At 36.4% G+C, this 13,706-nt stretch overlaps 1 protein-coding gene across 1 annotated transcript in view; it reads left to right on the top strand.

The window, feature by feature from the left end:
- The window catches only part of CNGB3 (cyclic nucleotide gated channel subunit beta 3), a 33,754-nt gene that overhangs the window by 13,212 nt on the left and 6,836 nt on the right, over positions 1-13,706 (top strand). Inside the window, 5 exon segments of the mRNA XM_039695639.1 lie at positions 6,649-6,790; positions 8,704-8,863; positions 9,230-9,327; positions 10,364-10,447; positions 12,008-12,126. Coding sequence (XP_039551573.1) covers positions 6,649-6,790; positions 8,704-8,863; positions 9,230-9,327; positions 10,364-10,447; positions 12,008-12,126 — 603 coding nt within the window.

Here is a 13,706-nt window from a genome sequence, read left to right as displayed (position 1 = left end):
CTACACGATGGTGATTGATCTGAAGAAATTCCACCAGCTCTCTCAGATCTTTTGAGAAAGTCATGCTTAAACATATGGCAGAGTGTCTTCAGAGGAAACAACTATTTTGGCACAATTTTCCATAAACTTTGTGACAGCACTGGTTGGGTGCAAAGTAAAGACCATTTATTAAGATAACAGAGAAGAAGTAAGAGAAAAAAGCAAAGTGATAATATATTCTGTGTGTAGTTTTGCAAAGATATATCCAGTAGGTTCAATTGCATGAACATTCATTTCTGTCAAAGGCTATAATATAGTTAAAGCCACAGAAGCTCAATTTTTCCTTTGATTACATTCTTTGCAAAACCACATATAGTATCCAACTGCTGTCATAAACTGCCTTCCAAACAACTTTTCACCCTTCTCTTGGACATGTGCTTCTCATGTTTGTAGTTTTGTTAGGCTTCACAAGTTTTGTGTCAAGCCACTACCTTGAAGAGCAAACCACACTTTGTGTAAACCAGAACAGATTTTTTTATATGTAGAGTTATCTCCTGAAAAAATGACATATCTGAAGTTTCCACACACCATTAAAATACACAGCTTGAGTACTGCAGTCAGTACTGCAAGCAGGGTTATGGAGCTTAATAGAACCACTTACGTAAGTGAAGCTATAGATGGGTGTTTATTTGCAGGATTGAGGTTTCTAGAAATCTGACAAGAAAAATGCAGAAGCGATTTCCATTATAGCTATTTTTTATGTGTTTCTTAGGAATATTTTCCTCATACCCAAAAAGTAAGGTACATAAGAATAAGAAACCTGTAAACTCTGAAAGTAGAAGGTTTACTCGGTCTTCAAGTTTTTCATGCTTCTTCAGAACAGTCTACAGTACAGGCAAGAAAGAACTACTTGTTTTTCACAGACAAAAATATTTCACATTTTTCTCAGAAAAGAAATTATTTATTGGCTTTCCCACAGACAAGGCCTTGTGAATTCACAGTGGCCAGGTTTTTCAATATTTTGTGCTACTTTTTCCATGGGAAAACAAAAAAAATGTTCTCAAATGAAGTCACACTGCAATCACATGGAATTTAGAGCAGGTTTGTTTTATAAATAATGATAATAAAATGATAATTCAAGTTCTGCATTAAACTGAGATTCTTAAATAAAATGCATGTTTGGATATCCAAATAGCCAAACACAGGAAAAACATTGATCTGTTGGAATGAGTCCAGATGAAGCCACTAAATTAATCACGGGGCTGGAACACCTCTCCTGTGAAGACAGGTTGGGGAAGTTGGGACTGTCCAGCCTGGAGGAGAGAAGGCAAGGGATAACGTATAGCACCTTCCAGTGCCTAAAGGGGAACCCACAAGAAGGCAGCACAGGGAACTTTTACAAGGGCATGCAGAGATAGAACAAGGGGGAATGGCTTTAAACTGAAAAAGGACACATTTAAATTAGATATTAGGAAGAAATTCCTCACTACAAGGAGGGTAAGGCTCTGGAACATGTTGCCCAGAGAGGCTGTGGACTCCCAATCCATGAAGGTGTTCAAGGCCAGGCTGGATGGCGCTCTGAGCAACTTGATCTAGTGGAAGGTGTCCCTCCCTATGGCAGGAGGGTTGGAACTGAATAATCTTTATTGTCCCTTCCAACCCAAGCCATTCAATGATTCTATGATATATAGAATATATATATCCATCTAAACCTCATTAAGCCATTAATCCACTTCATCTTGACAATTGTTTGGTGAGTATATGACCTTATTCATTTGTCTAACTCACACTGGAATATATAGTGCCATGAACATGGAACCCCTAAGGGTATTCTAGAAGGAGCTGCATTTCATAAAGTATAGCTTTGTATTCTACTAACAGCAAATGCTGACTGTGAGGAATAGTCATTGCCTTAGAGAATTAGGCATGACATAAAATCTAATCATCAAATGTTTGAGGATTTTTTCACACACAGAGGCATCATGTGAACATTAGTTATAATTGGAGATGTAGGTGTATTTAAACTTATCAGACAAGATACTTCTAGGTATATTCATTTATTAGGAAAGAAGATATAAGAACAATTTTTCAGGAAAAGTGACTAGTACTGCAGCATATATTATGGCACAGCAGTGAAATTATGATTTTTCTTTCACAGAGCATTCAGGGTTGACAATATTTGAAGAAAATATGCCAGTAGTCTCAAAAAGAATAGGAACATATTCAGAAAGAATATTAGGGATGCATAGCTACTTAGCTAATTTTGAAAAATTACAATAAGCAGTTTGACAAATAAACCAAAATTCTAGCTGTCTCAGATTACATTGATCCACAGAAAATTATCTGGCACTGATTTAGTGGCCTTAATGCTTTATGTGCTTTGTCCATAAGATATTGCTAGTTATGGCCAAAACCAGTTCTTAAAAATGTGAACACTCCTAGGATTTTTTTTCCTTTTCCAGGCTAAAAAGAATTAACAGACAGCAGTTCCCATCATTAGTCTGATTACATACACGTTCCTGAACAGGCATACGAGCTGGTGAACTAAATCTATAGCTAACAGCTATACACAACACTCAAACCACAACCAAAGTTATCAATGTAGCTCTTCTGAAAATTTCCACAAGCTATATTCTTTTCTGGTTCTTGTCCAGGCTGTAAAGTGCTAGTGTCAGTCCAAGATTTGAGTTCTTTTGCACAGCAGCCTTCAGTCAAAGCCTTTGACTTGAGACATAAAAGGCAGCCTACTTTACCTCCCTGCAACACACCCAAATTAGCCACACAGGGTGTTTCCAGCATTGAAATACACAGCTTGAGTTAGGCAAGACCTCAGCCTCTCCTAAAGCAGAGGCACAGAATCACTAATGCAACACCAGAGTGTACAGCCTATGCAAGGAAAGTAGCAGATATTGAAAAGGTCTCTTAAGTGGACAATTTCAACTATATGTGTTTATTTCCAATCTAATTCAACTATGTAAGTAAAAGATCAATCTCCCTAATTCCTGAGGAAAATAGACAAATCTTTTTTTCAGGGATTCAACATAATGTCATTGTTCTAAATTGTTCCAAGGAAGTATCTCTCTTTCATCACTGTTCACAGAGAAGCTAAAACTAGGGAGCTGAAATTCTCATGCAAATCCTCCAGGTCAGCCGTAAATTTAGGTAGAACAAATAATTTCACTTTGCTCATGATGTACTTCTGCTGTTTGCAAGTCATCCACAAGAAGACTGCAAAATTCTTTGGCAAGTTTAAGAAATCTATTTGCATTCCAATTATGTCTCTCTGTAATGTGCTGCCTTCCTGTTCTGGGCACAGACTTAGTGGATATCTTTAAGTCCCAGAAAATGGTCACTGTACATGACTAGAACAAGTCCACTCCTTTGGTATTCATTGCCCAATGTACAGTGAGACTGGCAAATCTTGAAATGTGTCTTGTGGGTTTCAGCTGTGCATTGCTCTTGCAATAGGTCTGGTGCATCACAATCACAGTGCTTGCTGTGCAAAGACAGTTTTGTGCCTCCAGGCAAGCTGTGAAGGCACAGCCCAGCTCATATGTCAGACTTTCAGACCTGCTACCCACAGCCATACTTTTTTTAAGTAAAACCTTTGTAGTTTGCTCGGCTGTGTCTGAGATCATCAGACCCACAGGTGCTTGATGAACACATCACTCTAGAAGACATACCAAGAAGGAAGTAATCAGGTTATAAAGGCTGCTGCTTTACTCTGCTCAAACCCATCCTGGCTGTAAGCTGAGAGGAGTCAAACATGATAGTCCTGAAACAATGCCTCCCTGGGCTGAAATGAATATGTGAATACCAACTTAAAAGCTGAGAAACACATGCACAAAGACTTGATTTACCTGCACTAACCAAAACCATGAAAGAAGTTTAGTGCATTCTGAAATGGACTTTTCTGACAAAGATATTTCTACTGACATAATATTACAAGGCATCTTATTTGCAGTGTTTCTGAATGCTTTCATACCTAGGATTTTTTAAAGGAAAAATCTAGTACTTTGATTGCCTGAAGGATAAACATACTCTCTATGATGTGCAGAGGAAAAAATCCCTTTCTTGTCTCATGACTGTTGTTTACTTCAACCGTAATTTTATAGCAAGCTGGTAAGCTGTATAGTGAACAGTGATAGTTTCCAGACACATGCTGGTAGGAAGCAGAGCTGCTAATACTGTTGAAATAAGAGTTGTTTTTTCTGGCTTTCCTCAAACAAAATTTACAATCTTATTTCCCCCCTTCTTAGGGAAGAAAAAAGCTGCTCTGTATTTCAACTGTGCAACTTCCATTTCAGATTAAAATAAAAACAAAAATGCATAAATGGAGAAAACCTGTTCCAAAGAGATAGAGAATATCATGTACCTTGCCAATAGAAAGTTTCTTTTGAAGTAAAATTATAGAAGAATACAGTATATTAACTAAATCTTAAGAAAGGGTAGAAAGATATAAAAAAATCCCTCACATTTTGGACATACAATACTGCAAAGAAGAATGTGACCCCTAAATTCTTCTGAGGAGCTGCTTTCATTCTTTGTAGACATTCCCAGAATAAAGATTATATTGTCTATCATGGTGGAGTTTGCAAACTTGGCACACAGAGGCATTGAGGGTGAGTGATTTGCTTAATTACTTTTTTCCTAAAGTACCACAGAAGCATTGATAATTTCTTTGCTTTTATATTACCCAGTTATACATATTTCAACCACAACATTCTCAGTTATGGCAAATCAATATATTAATATGCTTTACATAATTCAACTCAGCCAAGCTAGAAGCATCATTTTATGCTTAAATCTGTAATTCTTCCAAACCAGACCTCAGTCTTTTTCTTATTTGTTTATGTTACAGAAGTCTAAGAAAAAGCTGCCCTTATGTATACTTTGCTGGAAACGTGCATATGTGATTTTTTTTATCCCAAGTGAAAATATTATTGTGGCATAATCCAGCAGTTCATTTTGCATCCCTAACAAGGAAAAATGTTAAGATGGAAAATATGCAATGAATTTTTTTTGAGGACTCTGAATGAAAATGGCCAGTTCTGACTGTTAACATCTAAAACTAGAAAACTATGGTAAAAGTGGTCACCGTTATTGCATTTTCTTAATCTGCAACCAAGAAAAAAAGGAATTTTGTAATGGAAAGGAGATATCAATTGCTTGGAAAGCCTTACATTTTGGGTGAAAAACTTGAAAACACTTTCAAGTGATTTAAGAAAAACCTCATTGGAATTAGTTGTTATTGTGACTTTATTTTCTCTTATTTGCACAAAACCGACCTTGCAGCTGTATTATTACATTAACTTCTTGTCATAGCATAGTTCCTATCTTAAAAAGAGAGGGGTCTGAAACAGACATAATGTCTGCAAGCAGGACCTAATGTCCTCAGGTTCAGAGCAGGCGTGAGAAGATGCACGTGAGACTTTCTATTTCAAAACAAACTTATCTCCAAAAGTATTTCTTCTGTGTCTTAGTGCTGGGGTGGGGGTGTTTGGGGTTTTTTAAAATTATTATTTAAAATGCAATAAAATTCAACACACATAAGGAATCATCATTGCTTCAGAAGCAGTAGTCACAGCTAAAGTAATAGAAAATACCACTTTATAACTAAGGAAAATGTAGTTCCATTCCTAATCATCAGCAAAGATGAAGTCTGATTGTATAGAAGTCATATTCTAATTAATAGTAGGCTTTTAAAAATATGTCTAAACCAATTACTTGTTTACTCAGAAAAGAAGGAAATTATAGCATTCTCACAACAATGGTTTGAACTAGTTATTCCTCACTGCAGTGCTTCATTGCTTGTGTTACCACATTCTAGAAAGTGATTAAAACCAGAATTTTAGACATGCCAAGGCACTTTTTTAAAGCATTCTGTCCAGTTCCTTTGCTGCTTTCATAAATTTGTAGAAATAGACGACTTGAAGGCAAAAGTCTCTGTAGTAAAAAAGGCAAGAACGATTTTGTTAAGGTGACAGGAGGAGTTATGGAGACCAGCTGCTAAGAGATATCAACAGAGAAGTCGACCTTTCAGTGCTGAATAAGTGGTTTGGAGAAGGTGAATTAACACACAGCTTGTGGAAATACATAACTTTTTTGACATAACCCAAGAGGTAGAGCCAATGAAGGGTGCTCAGAAGCAGAGTGGGAGGAAGACCAGCACAGCAAAAGGAGTAAAAAAGAAGAACAATATTGCATTTGTCAGTCCCACCATAAGGCTTTGCACTGGTGTCATCACACTAAAACCATAAAGAGAACCTTTAGGTGTTTGAGCATCTATTATACTGCTACAGAGATACTCTGGGAAGTCTCCAACACTTTTATACTGCTTTTGACCATCTTCACTAGTAGCATTCTAACCCTGAAATGTCCATTTTGGCAATTTTGTACACAAGTCTTCTTTAATGCTACCTAGAATTACTAGAGAACAGTAAATTATAGCTGTATTTCCCATACATTCTTATTTTGCTGTGAGTGAGGATAGTCAACTCAACCTGACCTATGTAATTGTATAATTTATAAATTCACAACCCTTTATAAAATGCTGAAAGTCTTTTGGACTGAAAAGCATCACTGAAAAGCCCAACTCGGGCAGGCATATGCTTAAATTCATACACATAAGTAGCTAGAGTCTAACAAAAATGCTGTTTGTATCCACAGGTACCTGAGGTGTTACTACTGGGCAGTTCGTAGTTTAATCACCATTGGTGGCCTTGCAGAACCACAAACGCTGTTTGAGATAATTTTTCAACTGCTGAATTATTTCATGGGTGTCTTTGTCTTCTCCAGCTTAATTGGTCAGGTACATAAAAAGCCAATAACAAGTAAGATTCAAATTACTGTAATGTAGTGATAATATATTCAGTTTAATGGACTTTAGTTCTGAGAAAAAGTTTGGTTTCCATCCTCTATTTTAACATCAAATATACTTATTTTTCTGATAAATACAGGTGTTTAATCAGTTCCCTGTTTTGCAGCTCTTTTGCATATAAGCTGATTAAAAGCCAAGACTCTGCAGGACACAGATGACCCTTGAAACAATATATAATCCCTTTTTTTTCCCCCCTTACTCACAGCCAAGGAGACAAATCCTTGACATTCACATTATACTGTTAAATCTGAAATAAAAATTGTGATTGTTGAATAGGTCATGCTCAATACTACTACTGATAGGATCCTGTTAATGGAAATCCCATGATTTTTGTCAAACTAGAACTCTGATCTCTTCCACAAATTGCAATATATCTGTCAATCTGAAAATTAACTCATTTCTATTTCTCTTGGTTCCCATTTGGCAGGAGGGAAATAAAAAAGCCCATAGCACAGCAAATGGGTTATATTTCCAAATGAACATGATAGAAATATTTCTGGTTTGTAACTATTAAATTTGGGATTTAGATCATAGGTTTTAAAACACATTGCCTACAGAAAAATAAATGCTGAGGTTTCTGAGTGAGGCTGGGCCTTAGCAATTTCTATAGAAACAATTCCAGATTTTTTATTTGTCCATGCTTATGAAATTAATTATTAAAAAAAGAAGAAACTAAATTAAAACTGAAATTTAATTCTTATTTTTAATACAGTATTTGAAAAGTGCAATCAAGCAGCTAGAGATTGCATATGTCTCTTGCTCTTTGGAACTGCAAGAAGGGGTAACTGTCACTGAAGAGACTTTTCCTTATATGATTTTAAATTCCTCCATAAACCAGAATTACCAAAAATAAAACAATACATATATATAAAATATTTCTTCTGGAAAACTGTTGAATTCAAGTATATAGAATTAAACTTCAGAGTTTGCATAATTATAATTTTTCCCTAAATTGTTGTAGCTATCAATGAAAGCCTCATTTCCCCAAGAAAATTCTGCAGATTACTTTTTGTAAACAGTGTAGTTATTTGCAGTCTCAAACTTTAAACCTTAACACACAAACTGCTTCATTGCAGTTTGTTTTTATAATTCCTGTTTAGAAAGAACCCTTAAAATTATTGTTATTCCTGCTTTAGCACACTTGCCTAAAAAATGTTATTCCCATTGCACTCAATTGCATCTCTGTAATAAAGAGTAAAATTCAACCCATGGCACATTAATCCTTGGCAGCTGCCACATGAAGCCATTCCACGAAAATGACATCTGAATACTTATTCTTTTGAAGAAGGAATATCTATGAACATTAACTTATCCACTTTTTAAAAACTGAATCACATTTGAGTTGAAATGTTAAATGATGTTCCTGCGCTAAAAACTTTAAGGTCACCTTTCAGCTCTCAGAGCTTAGGACTGATCTCTTAACTATTTAAACAGTGGCACAATCTTAGTTCTAGTGGTGTCAGGTGATGCTATTACAGAAATTCAGCCCAGTTTTCTTTGCTTCTGACTTGCATTGCATGCCAAATACAGAGTAGCTTTACTATGGATTTTTAAGAAAAGTATTATCTATAATTTTCATCCATGTCCAGAAATTCAAGACAGAAGAATAAGCTAAAACCCAGAAACAATTCCTCTAAAATCATGTTACAATCAGACAATCAGATTATTGTTGTTCAGAAACATCCGTAATGTTTCTGAAAAAGCAGATGAAGCACCTATTCAAAACATGCGGCCAAATGTGTAATTTTTTGCAAAAAGTATAATATTATTTCATAAGTTGCTGACAAGATAAAATCAAGACTATTTTCTCTGAAATGTGTGGTAACAACAATTGATATTTGCAGATGAGAGATGTAATTGGAGCAGCAACAGCAGGGCAGAACTACTTTCGTTCCTGTGTGGACAACACTGTCTCCTATATGAACACCTATTCTATTCCAAAGTTGGTGCAGAATCGTGTTAGAACCTGGTATGAATACACATGGGACTCTCAAGGAATGCTGGGTGAGGATTTCCAATTCCATTTACTTAGCATGTCTCAGTGAGAGTGGTTGTACAGATACAGATATAGCGTGAAATTCACATTTCTCCTTTTCTGAATTGCATGTGGAAAGTGAGAGGAGGCTGCTCAACTTACTTTGGAAAAGAAAGAAACTACAAAACAATATGATTCTTACTACTCCACAGACCGTATTCATTAATACAATGTTTTGGTAATAATTTTAGACAAGATTTATTAAGTATCTTAGTAAAAGCATATTAGCTGCTTCCTCACTTGAACTCATAAGTGTTATAATAACTCCATTAAGTTATTTCTGCTCTTTTTTTGTGGACATTCCTTAATTTGTCTTTTTTTTTTCTTTTTTTCAGATGAATCAGAATTACTGGAGCAGATGCCAACCAAAATGCATTTAGCCGTTGCAATTGATGTGAACTTTGCCATTGTCAACAAAGTGGATTTATTCAAAGCAAGTAGTTTTATGGGAGAATGCAGAAATATGTGGTATTCAATACAGAAACCTTGTTTTGTACATCTTGCAACACTCAGGTGTTTAACATGTTTGTTAGTATGCAAGGCAAAATAAGTCAAAGAAATGTCTCAGTGGATGGAGGCATCAGAACAAACCCAAGTGCCTGCATTTGGATTTCTTTTGTGTTGAGGCAGTGATCTTGAAAGAAACAAATGAGATTAGAACAAAGTACTGTTATGATGACATCCTATAGCTGATGGTATGGTCAGACTGTGTGTGAGTTTGGAGTATAACTAATCTCAACAGTCAGAGAATAACCTAATTTTTGACACAGTCCACCTTGCTGTGGCCACCCAGGTCTGCCTAAGAGATCACCTATGCTCTGTGTTCTGGCAGTGTAACACTGGTGTAGAGAAAGCTGCATCACAGTCAGTTTTTGTGCAAAAAAGTTTTCACTTTACTTGCCATGGCAGTTTTCCAGAGCCACAATTTAGAGGTGCGATTAAAATTGGATTTCTGGGACAAAAGCAAGGAGACCCTGAGTTTTTAGAAGTACACACAGAGAATGTTATTGTTAGGATATTTGCAAGAAATTACATTATATACCTGTATAAAAATTACATGGCTGTACATTTTTTTTTAAATCTGCTGAAGACACAGAATTCATAGATTATATGAGCATTTGACAGGATCTGTTGTTTTCCCCGGACCAGTTTAAAAAAATCCCATAAAATCCTCATAAAAGACACATAAAGCTCTGAACATAACACTAACTGAGCATCCCCATAAAATCTAGATGTAAAGAAACTCACTTTAAAAAAAAAAGAAAATATGTTCAGCCCACAGAGAACTCCATAAGTATTTGAAATAACAACTCTTTCAGTCCTTTCTCAGCTCTAGTAGGTGATCTTTATGATGTTTTGAGTTTGCATTCCAATTATGAAATCCCTGGATTATTCCTGTATTGCCATTTGAGGTACTAATAATCACTTTTAATACTGAATTAGCAGAGTGATCAACTCCATTTTAACAGGGCTGTGATACCCAGATGATATACGACATGCTGCTAAGATTGAAATCCATTGTATATTTACCTGGTGACTTTGTCTGCAAAAAGGTGAGAATTCTTGTTTTATTCAAATAAGAATTATATTATTAGAAAAAGAGTGTTTTAGAAAAAGAGTTCCGATATCGGTCAACAATGTCCTTTAAATAAACTTAATCCTGACTGAATTAGAAAGCATAAAATTAATTAAGCTACTCTGTGTAATAACAACAAATATGCTCTCAAATTTCAATCTAGAACAAGACAATATGAATTTTATTACTTACATTACCAACCATGAAATTATAGTAATATGGGAAAGTATTTAATGTAAATATGGTTTATCTAATGATACCTCAAGAAATTTTAATATTTAAAATGGATCAAACATAATGTTTCCATACTTCTGTACATATAAACCCAGCCTACAGTTCTCAGTCTATGATGCTTTGTGTTTCATTTGTGTACTCAGACACACTTAAGTAGAATTATCTAAGAATGTAGAAAATACACTGCTCACATAAAGCTCCTTCCAGCAGGATCTACTCTGCCTTCACTCACAGCTGTGAGCCACCTCCGGGTTTCCAGCTGAATGCTGTCACACTGTCTCTTATCAGAGATGTTTATCTTGTCTCAACTTTTTGGCTTAAACCTGGCCAGGCAGATAGTTCACAGGTAAATAGCTCAGCTTCTGACCAAGGGAGGCCATGTCTCTTTCCAGAAGGCATGTAAACATAAGGCAGAGTCAGATGCAAATCAAAGCTTGAGGGATGAACATTAATCTGTACTGCTACTGCTCTGGCAAGTGACCCACAGGTCCCACCACCTACACAAGGGACCATCAGAACCCCTTAACTTGTCTTTAGCAGTTTTGGTCCAACATCCTTACTAAGGTCCAGCTCCCTCCAAGAGTTAAGCATACAATCCTCCTCCAGAATGCTGGGCTAGCTCCACTGACTCCACCGTGCAGAAGCTAAACATTTGTGAATACACTGAAGGATCCAGTGTATCCCTTCAAAGACCAATCCCAGAATTGTTGTTGGCTAAGAAGGGTGGAAGAGTAGTTTGGTGTGTTTGGTTACACAATGCACAGCATGAAAGGATCTTAGACTACAGCTGGGACTCTGACACAACAGAGGGAATAAAGGACAGCAACAGATTCAGTCTTGACACTGCAGTCCAATGCAAAGAGTTCTTAACAAAGACAGGGCATGAGAAATTGAACTATCAACTTATTACAGCCTGATTCACAGCTAAAAGACCTCTCACTTGTATAAGTCTACTCTGTGACCAGCAACCACAGCAATCTTATTAATGCTGCAACATGTAGTAGGGAATGTTGGAACCACCTTCCCCCTGGATGTATGTTGGTCTCACCCTACTTCACCAAGGAGATGCTGCATGCAAGCTTGGAGCACCAAGTGAAGAGATAGAAAGTGCAACTCCTTCCATTTTCTGTCCTGGTTCTGTTGCTGCTGCTTTTTCACTTTTAAAACTAAATTGCCGCTTTGCCTCATAATAGTGGTACACCCTCTGCTCATGAGAAAGATATTTAAAGACGAACCTGTAATGTTATTCTAGTAACAAAAACCATTGCTAAAACATGGGTTCTTTATGTGTTTGTATGCCCAGGGAGAGATTGGCAGAGAGATGTACATCATCAAACAGGGTGAAGTTCAAGTCCTGGGAGGCCCTGATGGTACCAAAGTCCTGGTTACACTAAGAGCAGGAGCTGTATTTGGGGAGATCAGGTAGGTCTATCACAGTTTTTAATAATTTTTTTTAGAACTTGTCAAATAATCAGTGGTTGTTTAACTTCTCTGTGGTGTGACAGTGGGGAGGCTAGAAAGTGGGTAGGATCAACAAAGAGGACACTGAGCAAGAACATGCATGTAAGTGAAGGAAAATCTAAGTGAAGTATCAGTGATTAATAGGGTAAGATTTGAGACCAGTGTTTTGATCAATGCACATAGGGATATCAAGACAGATTTCTTCTTTAGCATTTCAAAGATTTAACACATCTCCCTGTTATGCTGTCTGCAATACAGGAGGACTAAATGCATTTTATTGTCTGTGTAATAAGACTAGGTGCCCTTAAATGGCAGATGGAAAAGATGAAAATTAATCTCCAAAAAATAGATACAAAAATCTAAAATAGCAATTAAAAATAGTTCATTTAAGAGATTATTAAATTGCTGAAAAACAGACAACCCAATTTGAAAAAGTATTTATTTAAAAGCATATAAGACAAGGAAAAGATGGATAGACCGGATTTTTTTGTCTGAATTTATCTGGATGAGAATTGTTTTACTGGTGGCTACAAATAATTTTTATATTCTGCATGTACTTTCTATGGAAAATCCATTAACTCTTGTGTGCTAGTTAGTCAATCAAGTGCTAGTTTTTAGGCACTGCATTCCTCTGCTGAGGTTGGCCCAAGGAAAAGTAATAAAGTAAATGTGCTGCTGCATGTGAAAAACTGGGTCCTTGGTTTCTTCCAGCTGTCTTCCTATTATTGTTAATGCTCATGCTGGTAGCTTTAATCTGCCTTTTGAAAAGCAATAATCAGCTCTGTACCAGGTTTACATTTGTCCTCTAGTTGTGTCTCCCTTTGTAGTAGGGGAAACATTCCTGTTTATCCAGTGATGGGCATACAGAACTTGCTTAGACCTCAAGTGGAAAACACCTGATATATCTCAGTTACAGAACTTGTTCATTACGTGGGAAAGTGAAATTATATCAGTTCTTGGAGAAGGTTATTTGGAAGGTATTTCTCTGTGTGACAACATAATTACCTGAGTGAAGGCTCCAAACAAAAGGCTGTATTTTAAGTTATGCAGAAAGACTGAGAAAGAAATCATCATAAGGGCTGAATAATTAAAAGACAGAAGAAAAAGCTAAAGCAGCTCCCATATGTAACACACACGTGGTTTTCAATTATTTATTAGTCTGGTATTTGAAGGGAGAACTTTGTATTTTAAACTGAGAAATGATAACTGTTGGTTTCAAAACAAGGAAGGGATTTTTACACTTTTGATCTAACACAGGTGAGCACTTGTTTCCATGTGAGAACCACACATCGACCTTTAAAGATTCATTTCCCAGTCCGTGTTACTCTTTACATAATTGCCAATATGGCCAGCAGAACCCTGAGCTATGCTATAACACTACAATTCTAGTCTTGCTTTATTCATCACTGACCTACTGCAGCAGCAAACCCATTCAGACACGTGTAATTTGCATATAAAATATCAGGCAGTGGATAAAATCAAGGAGAAAAAAACACAGCAACTGGCAGACACGATGCACTAAGTTTATCAGCAGAGATATG

This window comes from Passer montanus, unplaced genomic scaffold (assembly GCF_014805655.1).
Source record: "Passer montanus isolate IOZ18808 unplaced genomic scaffold, ASM1480565v1 scaffold90, whole genome shotgun sequence".
Lineage (NCBI taxonomy): Eukaryota > Metazoa > Chordata > Aves > Passeriformes > Passeridae > Passer > Passer montanus.
This window is presented reverse-complemented; position numbering and strand designations above follow the sequence as displayed.